The sequence below is a fragment of the Thalassophryne amazonica genome, chromosome 10, assembly GCF_902500255.1.
Source record: "Thalassophryne amazonica chromosome 10, fThaAma1.1, whole genome shotgun sequence".
NCBI lineage: Eukaryota > Metazoa > Chordata > Actinopteri > Batrachoidiformes > Batrachoididae > Thalassophryne > Thalassophryne amazonica.
Genome location: NC_047112.1, coordinates 62,649,224 through 62,662,777, shown reverse-complemented (window position 1 = coordinate 62,662,777; position 13,554 = coordinate 62,649,224). Strand labels below are relative to the sequence as shown.

Here is a 13,554-nt window from a genome sequence, read left to right as displayed (position 1 = left end):
TAATGTCATGTAATTCACAGTGACCGAAAATTCACTGATAAAAAGGCAAGGGCTCCCCTTTGAAGAACTTTGAATTACAGGCCTGTTTTGCTGTGAAGCACAGTGTTGGCCCATGGGGGATGTCTCCAAGCTTATCTGAAGATCACCACATGACTTAGGAGTTTCTCAACTGAGAGTGAACACAGTCTTTGTCTGCAGTTCAAAACTCAGGTTTTTGTTGAGACAGCATTAATGTATTTATTTAATTAGGGTGAATCGAGGCCATGCACTACAAGTTATTCATTTTTGTTCTTTAACACTACATTTACTCTTATTATATGTATTGTTATTTAAAAAAGCAGCCATGGACAAATGTCTTAAAAATAGTTTGAGACGTGTAAATCAAGAAAAGTGTAAATGTGTAATTTTGTCATTGTTGTTTGGATGGTGTCCTCATAGGGACATTTCCTTCCTGTGTGATGTGATGGTGAATCAGAAGAAAACAACACCCCTGCCACCGCTGATTGACAGGAGTGGTAAAACCATCGCACAGGCAAGCTGCCACACCGGTCTGTATGTACTCTCTGGTGTCTGTCTGACCCTGACGCTGAGCATCCAGTTTGCTCTTCATCCTTCAGCTAAACTTCTTTCCATGCTGAGCAAATGCGCTGGCCAAAGTAGCTTGCAAACATTAAACAGTTTAGCAGACATGCTGCAAATTATAGAAATCACTGTTTGATACCATAATGTGAAAACTCTGTCCCATCAAATACATCATCGAAGTAGAGATGGTAAGTAAGTCCTTTCGGCTACTCTGTTGTTTACGCTCGAGGTCGCTGCAGCAAATCTGAGGTGGATATGCATGTTGAAATGCTGTGTTTTACACCAGATGCCCTTTCTGACGCAACTCCACGTTAAATTGAGAAATGTGGGATTTGAATTGGGAACCTTCTGCACTGAAACCAAGTGCACTAACCACTTGGCCACCACCTCTGTGATGTAGAGATGGTGAGTGTAAGGTAAAAAATGAGATCTTGTCAAGGTTCTGGTCCTGGATAGCAACCATTAAAACCGGTCTATCTCCATTTCTCAAAAGTAACCATCTATCTGCAGCAGCTAGATGAAATGTGTGCACCCCCTTAGTGTTTTCCAGTTGCTGGGGTCCTCAACATTGATGCACCTTTATGCTAGATCATTCCTTTAGAAATGTGCCTTATGGCCAAAATGTTGTAGCCTCATGATGCAAGTGTACTACTCATCAGAGTCTTCTTAAGTAACCTCATTTGCCAGAAAGTCATTTCAGTGCTACACAAGGATCCTCCAAAGAGACCAAGTACCCAAGACATCCCTTCTTCACCGTAGGTCAGCGGATAGCATCCAAGTCTCACAACCATAGAGTAAGATGGGTAGCACCATTATCCAAAAGACTTTGACTTTCATTCTCCTGTATAGCTGTTGACATTGCCAAACATCTCTGTCCAGCTTATGTTGGTGCCTTTCAGTTGAGGATCCAGAGACATTAACATCACTGCTGTAAAAATGAGGAGTGTCTTACAATTTGTTACATTCAGATTGTAGTAATTACATTTTGGCATCAGTTATTAACATTGTCTGGACAATTTAGCATTGTTCCTGAACATATAAGTCTGTGGATCTACAAAAACATCAAAGAAATTTCCTCAGCAAAGAAATCTTGTACAAACGTTCAGCATTTCACAGTAGTCTTAAAATATGTTTCATATTTTATTTATGTTTGGTGTAAATCCCACACCATTCTTATCCAGGATTTGAGTGTCTCAAAGAGTCTGATCCCAGAAGAATACCACATTGTGAAAAATAAAGGGATTCGAGCTCTGGAGTTTTACGAGGAGTGAGTATGATTCATTTTGTTGAATCTCTTTGTGCTGTCAGTGATATCCTACTTGTGTTGTTCAGTGTTTTTTTTTTTTTATTAGTAGTCTTTATTAAATAAGATTTGTGATGTCAGGATTCTTCCTGGACCCTGTCATTTAGCTGGCAAGTTGCCTCTTTTTCTCAGTGCATTCACAGTGCAGCTGAAGGATGAACAGCAGAATCTACGGATGTTTCCATCAATGTAAGTGACTGGTGTTTATGTGATGGTTAAGGGTAATTGATAAATCCAGTCACTGTAAGTTTTCTGGGTTTCCAGGAGACCCAGCGGCAGACTGGAGGTGGTCCAGCTCATGAATATAATGGATGACATGCTGGAGAAAGCGGGAGTCAATGAACAGACTGAGGAGCTGACTGAACTTTCTCAGGTATATGTCGACAGACAGAAAAAGTAAGTGTTTTTATGCTAAACATATTTTTTGGGGTGATGTTTTGCTTGACCGTGACCATAACATTGACCTTTGACTAATCTGTTCCAAAAGTTAATAATCTGGAGATGTTAACCAAAGTAGCATTCCCACCATGTCAAGTGAAAATCTGTTTTTTTAATTACTTTGTTCACCCACAGACACACACACAGAATTGATTACAATAAATACCCTCATCACAGCAAGCATAGGATGAAAAAGTATACAGATGCTGTCTCAACATGACAACACAGGTCTACTTTGCGTTCCTGAGCATCTTTCCTTTTGTCCAAATAAAAATATCCTCTGTATAAAACAGTTATTAGTGGCAATACTTGGAAAATTAGACCCATCTTTGCAAATCCAAAGCAGTAAGATTAATTGCTTTTACAGATGCAGGGTCTGCTGGAGCTGGTGAGGGCTGAACAGAATATCTACAATGTTGTTTTTCATGAACTGATCAGGCAGGTCAGCGTGGACTGTGCTGAAAGAGGGCAGCTACTCGCTAAACTGAGGTTAGCATCTGATTCATCACTGCAGTGGCTGTGCTTTAATTCAGTCTGAAGATTCCATGACCATCTCTTTGATATCTTCTTTGTTACTTGGTTACTTTGCAACATGCTAAAACTTTATTTAGACCAGTAGAGCAAATGTACAGTGCACCCAGAAAGTATTCACAGTGCTTCACTTTTTCCACATTTTGTTATGTCATTATGTTATTCGAAAATGGAGTAAATTCATTTGTTCCCTCAAAATTCTACTCGCAACAAAGTCACTGGTTGGCATGCAAGTCTCACAATCATACCCCACCATGACCCTAAGACTTAGACCTTTATTTTCCTGCAAAGGTATCAGCATCGTCAAACATCTCCGTCCAGGAACCTCATGATTCCATAAGATCTTCCCAAGTGTCTCAACATCAAAAGCTGAGGAAACAGACATGAATGTCACTGACAAGCTCAGTGACTCTCCCAACATTCAACATTTTCACCATACAGTGCATCTGGAAAGTATTCACAGCGCTTCACTTTTTCCACGTTTTTTGTGTCACAGCCTTATTCCAAAATGGAGTAAATTTATTTGTTCCCTCAAAATTCTACTCGTAACACCCGATAATGACATGAAAAAAGTTTTTTTTTTTTCTTTTTTATTTATTTATTTTTGCAAATGTATTAAAATAATAATAAAAAAACAAGGAATCAAATGCATATAAGTATTCACACCTTTTGCACAATACTTTATTGATGTACCTTTGGCAGCAATTACAGCCTCGTCTTCTTGAATATGATGCCACAAGGTTGGTGCACCTATCTTTGGGCACTTTTGCCCATTCCTCTTCACAGAACCTCTCAGGCTCCATCGGGTTGGATGACATGCATCGGTGCACAGCCATTTTCAGATTTCTCCAGAGATGTTCAGCCAGATTCAGGTCTGGGCTCTGGCTGGAGCCACTCCTTTGATATTTTGGCTGTGTGCTTAGGGTCATTGTCCTGAAAGATGAACCGTTATCCCAGTCTGAGGTCAAGAGCGCTCTGGAGCAGCTTTTCAACCAGGATGTCTCTGTACATTGCTGCATTCAGCTTTCCCTCAATCCTGACTAGGCTCCCAGTTCCTGCTGCTCAAAAACATCCCCACAGCATGATGCTGCCACCACCATGCTTCACTGTAGGGATGGTGCCTGGTTTCCTCCAAATGTGACGTCTGGCATTCACACCAAAGAGTTCAATCTTTGTCTCATCAGGCCAGAGAATTTTGTTTCTCATGGTCTGAGAGTCCTTCAGGTGCCTTTTGGCAAACTCCAGGCGGGGCTGTCATGTGCTTTTTATTAAGGAGGGTCTTCTGTCTGGCCACTCTATCATACACGCCTGATTGGTGGATTGCTACAGAGATGGTTGTCCTTCTGGAAGGTTCTCCTCTCTCCGCAGAGAAATGCTGGCACTCTGACAGAGTGGCCATCACATTCTTGGTCACCTCCCTGAAGGCCCTTCTCCCCCGATTGCTCAGTTTAAATGGACGGCTAGCTCTAGGAAGAGTTTTGGTGGATCCGAACTTCTTCCATTTATGGATGATGGAGGCCACTGCACTCATTAGGACTTTCAAAGCAGCAGAAATGTTTCTGTAATCCATGCTTGGTTTGTCCCACAGTTGACAGGCGTGTGCCTTTCCAAATCATGTCCAGTCAAATGAATTTACCCCAGGTGGACTCCAGTTAAGCTGTATAAATATCTCAAGGAAGATCAGTGGAAGCAGGATGCACCTGAGCTTAGTTTGAAGCTTCATGGCAAAGGCTGGGAATGTGTACATGTGATTTCTTAGTTTTTTTTATTTTTAATAAATTTGTGAAAATCTAAAAAAAAGAAAAACAAAACTATTTTCCATATTGTCATTTTGGGGTATTGTGTGTAGAATTTTGAGGGGAAAAAAGAGAAGAATTTCATCCATTTTTGAATAAAGCTGTAACATAACAAAATGTGGAAGAAGTGAAGTGCTGTGAATACTTTCCGGATGCATCCTAACATAGTCTTGCACTCAACAGTTAACATTAGATGGGTTAACATAGTTTTTTTTTCCTGGATGATGTAGCCAAGATGCGTATAATAACAAATCTGTGAGGAGTCTTGTAAACCTTGCCAACTATTTAAACGACTCTGCATGTTACAGATGCAGTACAAAATGAAACAGTACAAAATGAAACATCAATCTGCAAATGTATTAGGTTATCTCACATCAAACCTACTGATTTAGTTAATTGTGTTAAAAAAAAATAATAATAATTTTTTTCTCGTATGAAGCATCTTTCCAGTGGGCTCTGTTGTTTGTATGCCCAGGCAGCGCTACCAGTCCCTGCTGGAGCGAATTCCACCTCATCTGAAGGCTCTGCACACTGAGGTACTGGCTCAGCGGGCTCTGGATCGCCGGCTCACTGAGGAGATCTTGCATATCAAGACGACTATCCAGCAGCTTGACACGTAGGTCAGGAGTGTGGCATGGTGATGAAGGATTTGGAGCTGGCATGAGGTCAAGTAAGGTTCAAGGTTAAGAAGTGACAAGAGGATAGCTGTAAATAATTTTGTTCTTTCATTAATGATGGATTGAGAAGTAAATGTGCCTCCACAATAACTACATGTTTAAGTTTCTCTCTTACAGTTTTGGATAAAGTCTTCAACTTATCACTTGGAAGGCAGGAAATGGATTTTGTTTTATTTGACACACTGTTAAGCAATTAACCCCGCTAACAAATTGATTTTGTTATGAAAGAATAAATAAAAGCAACACAAAAGTCTGCACTGATAACATCATGTGAAATCTGTTCTCATACAATTGCGTATGTGTGTGGCTGTTTGTGTGGCCCACAGGGAGCTAACCAGGATCAGAGACCATGATGCCTTCGTGACCCAGCAAGCAGAGCGTGCTAAGCAGAAGCTGGCTGAAGCACACGATCAGACTCACACAAACTCAGAGTCAGTCTCTTGAGCTCGATTCATATTTTTACTGGTCGGTGCACAAGATAGACTGTCAAACTGCAATAATACCCAGAATAATGCAGTGTCATAAACAGTGCATGTATTGACGTTTATACAGATAACATGACAAATAGTGGTATTTGTGCATCCCTGTAAGTCATCTCCAGATTCTCTGCAACCTTTATCATTGCTTTCAGATAGACTGGCTTTTTAGAACTGAGCAAAATGGGGCCAAGTGGTCCATCTCACAGTGTCCTTGTGGTCTACTTAGTGTGGTCCAAGGTTACCATGAGTTGTACGAGCTCCAGAGGCAGCGCCTGGAAACTGAGCTCCTTCAGATGACTGAGCAGCGAGACTGCTGGAGCCAGTTGACCTTCTGCCTTGCCCTCAAGGTTTGTGAACCACAATGCAGGTCTTTTTTTTTTTTTGGTCCAGCAGGACTCACTGTGTGACAAATGATTGAATCATAAGGACATGTCATAAAAGGTTGCTATGTTAGAAATCATCAATTTCAATTTAATCAGCTTATAACACTCCAAATCACAACAAAAGTTGCCTCAAGGCGCCTCACACAGAACAGTTCAAAATAAAATTTAAAATAAGTGAGTAAATAAAAAAAATCAAATACAGAATGAAAAACACAAGTAAAAGAATAAAACAGATTAAGAAAATAAAAGTTATCCATAAGAAAGAGAATAAAATATGTTTTAAGTCTTGACTTAAAAATGTCCACGGACTCTGACTGCATCACGGTCGCAGGGAGACTTCCACAGAGCGGGTGCCTGATAAAAAGCTCTTTGACCCGCTGACTACTTCTTCAGCCTGGGAACACACAGTAGTCCCACATCCTGCAACCGCAAAAACCCGAGCCGGCACGTAGGGTTTCACCAAATCGGCCAGATAAGAAGGCGCCAGTCCATGAACAACTTTATAGGTTAATAATAAGACCTTAAAATCTGCTCTTACAGAGGCAGGAAGCCAGTGCAAAGATGCCAGGAAGGGTGTAATATGTTCAAATCTTCTGCTTCTTGTCAAAAGCATTCTGAACCAGCTGAACACCCCTAATGCTGGACTGTGGTAACCCTGAAAATAGGACATTACAGTAATCCAATATAGAAGAAACAAAAGCATGAATCAGGGTCTCAGCATCAGCCATAAACAAGATGGGACAGATCCTTGCTATATTTCGCAGATGGAAGAAAAGCAGTTCTGGTCATATCCCTAATGTGGAGGTCAAAGGACAGTGTGGGATCAAAAATTACCCCAAGATTCGTCACTTTGTCTGTATGATGTATGACACATGAACCCAGGCTGAGCACCAGCTGGTGAAATTGATGCCAATGTCTTGCTGGACCAAGAACCATCATTTCAGTCATATCAGTGTTTAAAAGCAGGAACTTATTAGAAATCCAGCTTCTCACTGATACAAGAAAGTCCTCCAGAGATTTTATGGGAATGAGATTTCCTGCAGTTATCGGCATGTACAACTGAGTATCATCAGCATAACAATGAAAAGCAATCCCAAAATGCCGCAGCATATGCCCAAGGGGTGTTACATAAAGGGTTCGAGAAATGCAGGGGGCCTAAAACGGAACCCCGTGGAACCCCAAATCTCATGTCACTAAGGTTAGAGGTAGTGTTATCATACAAAACACATTGAGAATGACTGGACAGGTATGTCAACCACACAAGGGCGCTTCCAGTAATCCCAAAATAAAATACGATACGATGAGCCATGGTATCAAATGCAGCACTAAGATCTAACAGCACCAAAACAGTAGTGGTGTTCGTGTCCATTGCTCGCAGAAGGTCATTCACTACTTTAGTGAGCGCTGTTTCTGTGGAGTGATATTTTGTAAAAGCAGACTACAACGGCTCAAAAAGATCATTCTCAGTGAGGTGGTCCACAAGCTGCCATGAAACCACTTTTTCCAAAATTTTGGAACAGATTGATAGATTTGATATCAGCCTATAATCTTTCAATACACTAGGGTCAAGATTAGATTTCTTAAGTAATGGTTTAATCACTACAGATTTAAAACATTTAGGAACAGATCCAGAGGTTAATGACAGGTTGATAATTTCCAGCCGTTGACCCAAGAATGGGCCACAGGTCCTTAAACAGTTTTGTTGGTATGGGATCAAATAAGCAGGTTGTGCTTTTTGTAGATATCACGAGCTTCGTCAGTGCGCCTAGCGAGATACCATCAAAATCTGTAAATCTAGGTAATACCTCAGTGGTAGCCTCCACCTCTATAGCAGGATACGGTGGTTGGACCAAGGCATGCTGAGATATGCTCAATCTAATATCTTCATTTTTCTTCTTGAAATAGTCCAAGAAGTCCTGTGCTGAAAAGAGAGAGTGAATGACAGGTGGCTGTCCATGAATGAGAAATGCTACCCTGTCAAACAAAAAACTTTTGAGTTATGTTTGTTTTTATTGATCAAATCAGAATAATAGGCCCACTTTGTAGCCAGTAGCGCATGTTTATAATCTAAAATAGCATCACGCCACGCAAGGTGCAACACCTCTAATTTGGAACTGCACCATTTCCATTCCAAACCTCTAGTCTTCTGCCTAAGGTCACACAAGTAACCATTGAACCAAGGCGACTGTGGCTTGGGAAAGCGTGACCTTAAAAAGCATCTTTGGATAAACTACATACAACATTTCAACCTCATTTTTACTCAGATGCATTCAGTACACATGGTTAAAATTCAGACTTGCAACAGACCTAGATTTATTTTATGATTCTGTGTTTATTAGGTGATCAGTGTAAAGAAGCTGCAGCTGGTCAGCCGGCTGCATGTCAGTGGGCAGAGCTGGTCCAAAATAGCAGAGAACTACAGCGTCTTTATCTCTTCAAAGGTTGGCATAACTGCGCTTGTTACCATCATGAGGCCAATTTTTTTGTGTGTGTGTGTTGCTGTTGCATTTATATATAGTTTATATCAACAAGTGATATATTAAAAATACCCTTCGGTGGGCCAGTAAAAAGTCCAACTTTGACAGTGAATGCTCTGATGTAGGACACTGAGGACATGAATGTTATCATGGAGCTTGCTGACCAATGGAAGGAACAAATAACTGCTGTCATTTCACAACTAAAGAAGACTGAGCATGCTCAGTGGGAAGTGATCACCACCATCCAGCAAGGCGTCACTAAGTGGCTGACCTTCTGTTCCACGCACAAGTAAGTGGAAATATTGTATAGTGGCTATGAATCAGAAATCAGTGTGAACTATATACGAAGTCTGTGAGAAAAGTAACGGACCTTTTTATTTTTTTTCAAAAACTATATGGATTTGAATCACGTGCGATTACATCAGACAAGCTTGAACCCTCGTGGGCATGCGAGAGTTTTTTCACGCCTGTCGGTTACGTCATTCGCCTGTGGGCAGGCTTTGAGTGAGGAGTGGTCCACCCCTCCCGTCGGAATCCCTTTGTCTGAAAACTTGCTGAGAGACTGGCGCTTTGCTTTATCAAAATTTTTTCAGAACCTGTGAGGCACATCGAAGTGGACACCATTCGAGAAATTCAGCTGGTTTTCGGTGAAAATTTTAATGGCTGATGAGAGATTATGGAGTGTTACTGTCGCTTTAAGGACTTCCCACAGAGCGGGACGTCGCGCCGCGCTTGGAGGCGCCGTCGTCAGCCTGTATCAAGCTGAAAACCTCCAAATTTAAGCCTCTGTTGACCCAGGACGTCGTGAGAGAACAGAGAACTTTCAGAAGATGTCGGGATCAGAAGATTATCCGGACATTCCACTGTTAAAGGAGATTTTGTAATGAAAGACGTGCGGACGGATTGGTGCGTCAGCAGGCAGCCGGCGCGGTGCAATGCCACAGGAAAAACACCTCCGTTGGAAGCCTTAAGGACAAGTTGAAACATGTCCAGCTGTTAATCAATTTCTCAGATACTCACTCAACTGAAAGCCATCAAAAGCCGCCTGGTTTTTACAAATGGTTATCAACACGGAGGTGTCTTTACTGTGGCGGCGCGTTGCGCCGGCTGCCTCCCGACGCTGCTGATCCCGACCTCTTCTGAAAGTTCTCTGTTCTCTCACGACGTCCTGGGTCAACAGAGGCTTAAATTTGGAGGTTTTCAGCTCGAAACAGGCTGACGACGGCGCCTCTGAGCGCGGCGCGATGTCCCGCTCCGTGGGAAGTCCTTAAAGCGACAATAACACTCCATAATCTCTCATCAGCCATTAAAATTTTCACCGAAAACCAGCTGAATTTCTCGAATGGTGTCCACTTCGATGTGCCTCACAGGTTCTGAAAAAATTTTGATCAAGCAAAGCGCCAGTCTCTCAGGAAGAAGTCAGACAAAGGAATTCCGACGGGAGGGGTGGACCACTCCTCACTCAAAGCCTGCCCACAGGCGAATGACGTAACCGACAGGCGTGAAAAAACTCACGCATGCACACGAGGGTTCAAGGTTGGCTGATGTAATCGCACGTGATTCAAATCCATATAGTTTTTGAAAAAAATAAAAAGGTACGTTACTTTTCTCACAGACCTCGTATTTTCAGTGTAACTGCGTATTGTGCCACTGATGATGTTGCTGCTTTTCAAGGAGTTCCAATCCAACATATCAGAAAGATTCAGAGAAAGAGATTTACGCTGAAGTGAAGCAGTGGTCAAAAGTAAGATAATACATACAGTATGTGTTTGTGTATTTCTCCTCATCTTTTTTTGCTACTCTGTCATCATTTTTCCTCCTTTGTGTGTCTTATCTGTCATCATATGATATACCTCACCCAGAGGTGAGGTATATCACCTCTATAGGGGGAGGTATATATAGGGGGAGGTTTTTGTAGTGTGCCTAGATAGAGACAGTGGCGTCAACTCAGAACATGCCGCCATTTTGGGCCCAACTGCACTGAACTACTGAATGAACCTTTTAATGTTTTCAACATTTTTTAAAATCATTTAACCACTTACAGCAACACATCCAGGTACAGGTCCAACAAAATAAATATAAGGATTCAAGGATGCAAAGGAGTTTATTGTCATATGCACATAGGAACATGTTCCCTGCACAATGAAATGTATTTACTGCATTTAACCCATCCTAATTGCCAGTTAGGAGCAGAGGTCGCCTTTACGGTGCCCGGGGACCCGGCGCGCTAAAAATAGTTAAGCTATCAAATTTACATAAATTTACAATTTATGCTGATTTATTTATTTAATTAATTTAAAGCCTATTTTATGCAGCTGCAGCTCTGTACCTCTGTGTCATGCAATGACGGGTGAGAGTTTTAAAGATCTCCGTCTCTGGATCATGCTTTATTCTGGACTAATTTGACCCCCAACAAGCTTTTCTTTCTACAATCATCACCTCCAAATCAAAGGTAAGCTGAACATTTTCCTCTTTTACTGACTTTGTGCTATAAATGTGTGGACTTTTCTGATCCATTTATCAGCATGCGCACTGTAAAAACTGTTATATGATGGCAGACGAAGCAGTGAAAGCAACAAAGTGTCAAATCACAGCCTTTTGCGCTGTCTGATTTAACAGGTGCATGTCCAGGCTGCGGCTCCGAGTCTGACCATGGTGTGAAAAATAAACAGTAGGGCTTTTAATTACGGAAATGACTCCAATCACAATGTATTTCCATTAAAACCCCTCACATGTGGGACCGGTGAGGATATTTTATCCCATGTGAGTGAAAATCCGTTGTACAAAATCCATTATGTACGGTGTTTATTACATGGAAAACAATACAAAAACTTTGGGACTTTTTTGTCTGGTGACTGTGAATATCTGGTTTATACGATGACTGTTTAGGTGAGTTTTACTGTACATGGGACTGAACAATAAATTTCATTTCACACGGCTGACTTTATTTTCCCAAATGTTTCTTCTGTTCAGATCTGAAGGGAATCTGTACATCTTGAAGCCCTTGCTTTGTCTATTTGTGCATCCAGTTGCACAGCAACCCGTCATTTTCAGCAAATAAATAAAAAAAAAATAGCTGGACTTACATGCACACAGTTTAACAGTGAATGCTATTTTGAACCCAAGATGGCACAGTGAGTCACGTGACCCATTTTTTTCGACCCGTCATGTCGCCACTCTCACTATCAAGGCACACTAGGTTTTTGAAGCTGAGCTGTTTGAGAGAGCTCTCTTCCGCAGTGTTCTAGCTGCGAGTAGCGGCAAATCTGCCCAGCTCTCAGGTTCAGATTGTCTGTTCGTTGAGCACAGATTTTCTGAAAAATGAACTGAATTGTTGCTGAAAATGTGTGCTAAAAAGTTAGCTGCTTCACTGTCTCGATGCTGTGAAACGCCAGCTCAGCATGCAGCTGAGCTGGCGTTGGACAGCCGATAGAGATTCTGTCCGCTGAAAGGGAAAAAAGTCTCCATTAAAATCCTGCGCGTGAACGTCGCTGATGATGCATTTATAAATCTAAGGTTTATTTTACAGTTGAAAGGCTTGTGTTTCCAAAAAGTTTGACGTTTGCGCAGCACTAAAACAGCGAGAGAGAAAGAAAGAGAGAGGGAGACAGAGGGAGAGAGAGATAGAGGAAGAGAGAAAACGAGCGAGGGACTGAGAGAGAGAGACAGAAAGCAAACGAGAGGGAGAGAGAGAACTTAATTTTTCATTGCTTTGACAATGTAAACATGTTTCCCATGTCAATAAAGCTCCATTGAAAATTGATAGGGAGAGACAGAGAGAGAGACAGACAGACAGACAGAGAGGGAGAGAGAGAGACAAGAAGAGAGAGAGAGGAAGAGAGACAGACAGAGAGAGTGGACTTAATTTTTAATGTAACACTTGCTTTGACAATGTAAACCCATATGTCTCCCATATCAATAAAGCTCTATTGAAATTGAGAAGGAGAGACAGACAGACAAACAGAGAGAGAGTGCTGTCTTTTCTCTTTAAGTCTATAAAAATACGGTTATAAAAGTCTGTAAAAAAGTACTTAATTCTTCCACCAAAATATCAAATCAAGGCTGTCACCTTAGATACACCTTCTGGCAAATTGTAGCTGAACTTTCAGGTCTCCTTTTTAAGAAAGTCCTCATGCAAAATCAACAATAATAATAATATTAAAGCAAACAGTGCTCTGGTATCGGATCGGAAAAGTAGCGGCAGAAATCGGGATCGGATCAGAAGTGAAAAATTGTAGATTGGTGCATCCCTAAGGGCCCCTTCACACATAGTGCGAAGTTCGGACGAAAATGGCGAAACAGCACGAAACATTTTAAAGTTAGTGCTCGAAACATCACGTTGATGGGGAGGCGTGCACCAACCCTGTGCGAGAGTTCGTGCACATACCGGTGTCCATCGAGCAGGAACAGTGCCAGGTGCACCACATGGCATTGCTTATGTGGAAGAAATAAAAACCAGTTGGTACGTGTGGGACCACATCGTGCCACTTATGTGGAATTAAAAAAAAAAAGAAAATAAAAACAAGCTGGTGCCTGTAGGACCACATTGTGCCGCTTATGTGGAATAATAAAAAAAAAAGAAAAAAAAAACATACCACTCAGGACGTGAACTAGCGCCTTTCAAAACCTCTGATTTCCATTCAGAGACTTTACCACTGAGCTACGGAGCTGTTCCTTGAAAGCTGTGGGAAGCTACCTCATATCAGGAAGGACATGGAAGTATTACAAAAAAAAATCCCACGCCACATAAAAACACTGCATTTATCAAGCGAGCGATACAAAAATGATCTGTATTTTCCTCTGGTGATGACTCATGGTCACAGACATACAGTCATGAAATGACATGAATGAGAAGCAGTGTGCTCTGATCATACCCACATCTACTGGT

General features: G+C 41.6%; 1 protein-coding gene across 2 annotated transcripts in view; it reads left to right on the top strand.

Moving 5' to 3' along the window:
* Window positions 1-13,554, top strand: part of axdnd1 (axonemal dynein light chain domain containing 1) — a 67,775-nt gene that overhangs the window by 11,303 nt on the left and 42,918 nt on the right. For both annotated transcript variants that reach the window (XM_034180111.1, XM_034180112.1), the window contains exons 4-14: window positions 439-532; window positions 1,764-1,849; window positions 2,018-2,074; window positions 2,150-2,258; window positions 2,691-2,812; window positions 5,126-5,266; window positions 5,654-5,758; window positions 6,033-6,153; window positions 8,529-8,630; window positions 8,792-8,955; window positions 10,341-10,410. In XM_034180111.1, the coding sequence (XP_034036002.1) occupies window positions 439-532; window positions 1,764-1,849; window positions 2,018-2,074; window positions 2,150-2,258; window positions 2,691-2,812; window positions 5,126-5,266; window positions 5,654-5,758; window positions 6,033-6,153; window positions 8,529-8,630; window positions 8,792-8,955; window positions 10,341-10,410 (1,171 nt within the window). The remainder of the gene's footprint in view (window positions 1-438; window positions 533-1,763; window positions 1,850-2,017; window positions 2,075-2,149; window positions 2,259-2,690; window positions 2,813-5,125; window positions 5,267-5,653; window positions 5,759-6,032; window positions 6,154-8,528; window positions 8,631-8,791; window positions 8,956-10,340; window positions 10,411-13,554) is intronic.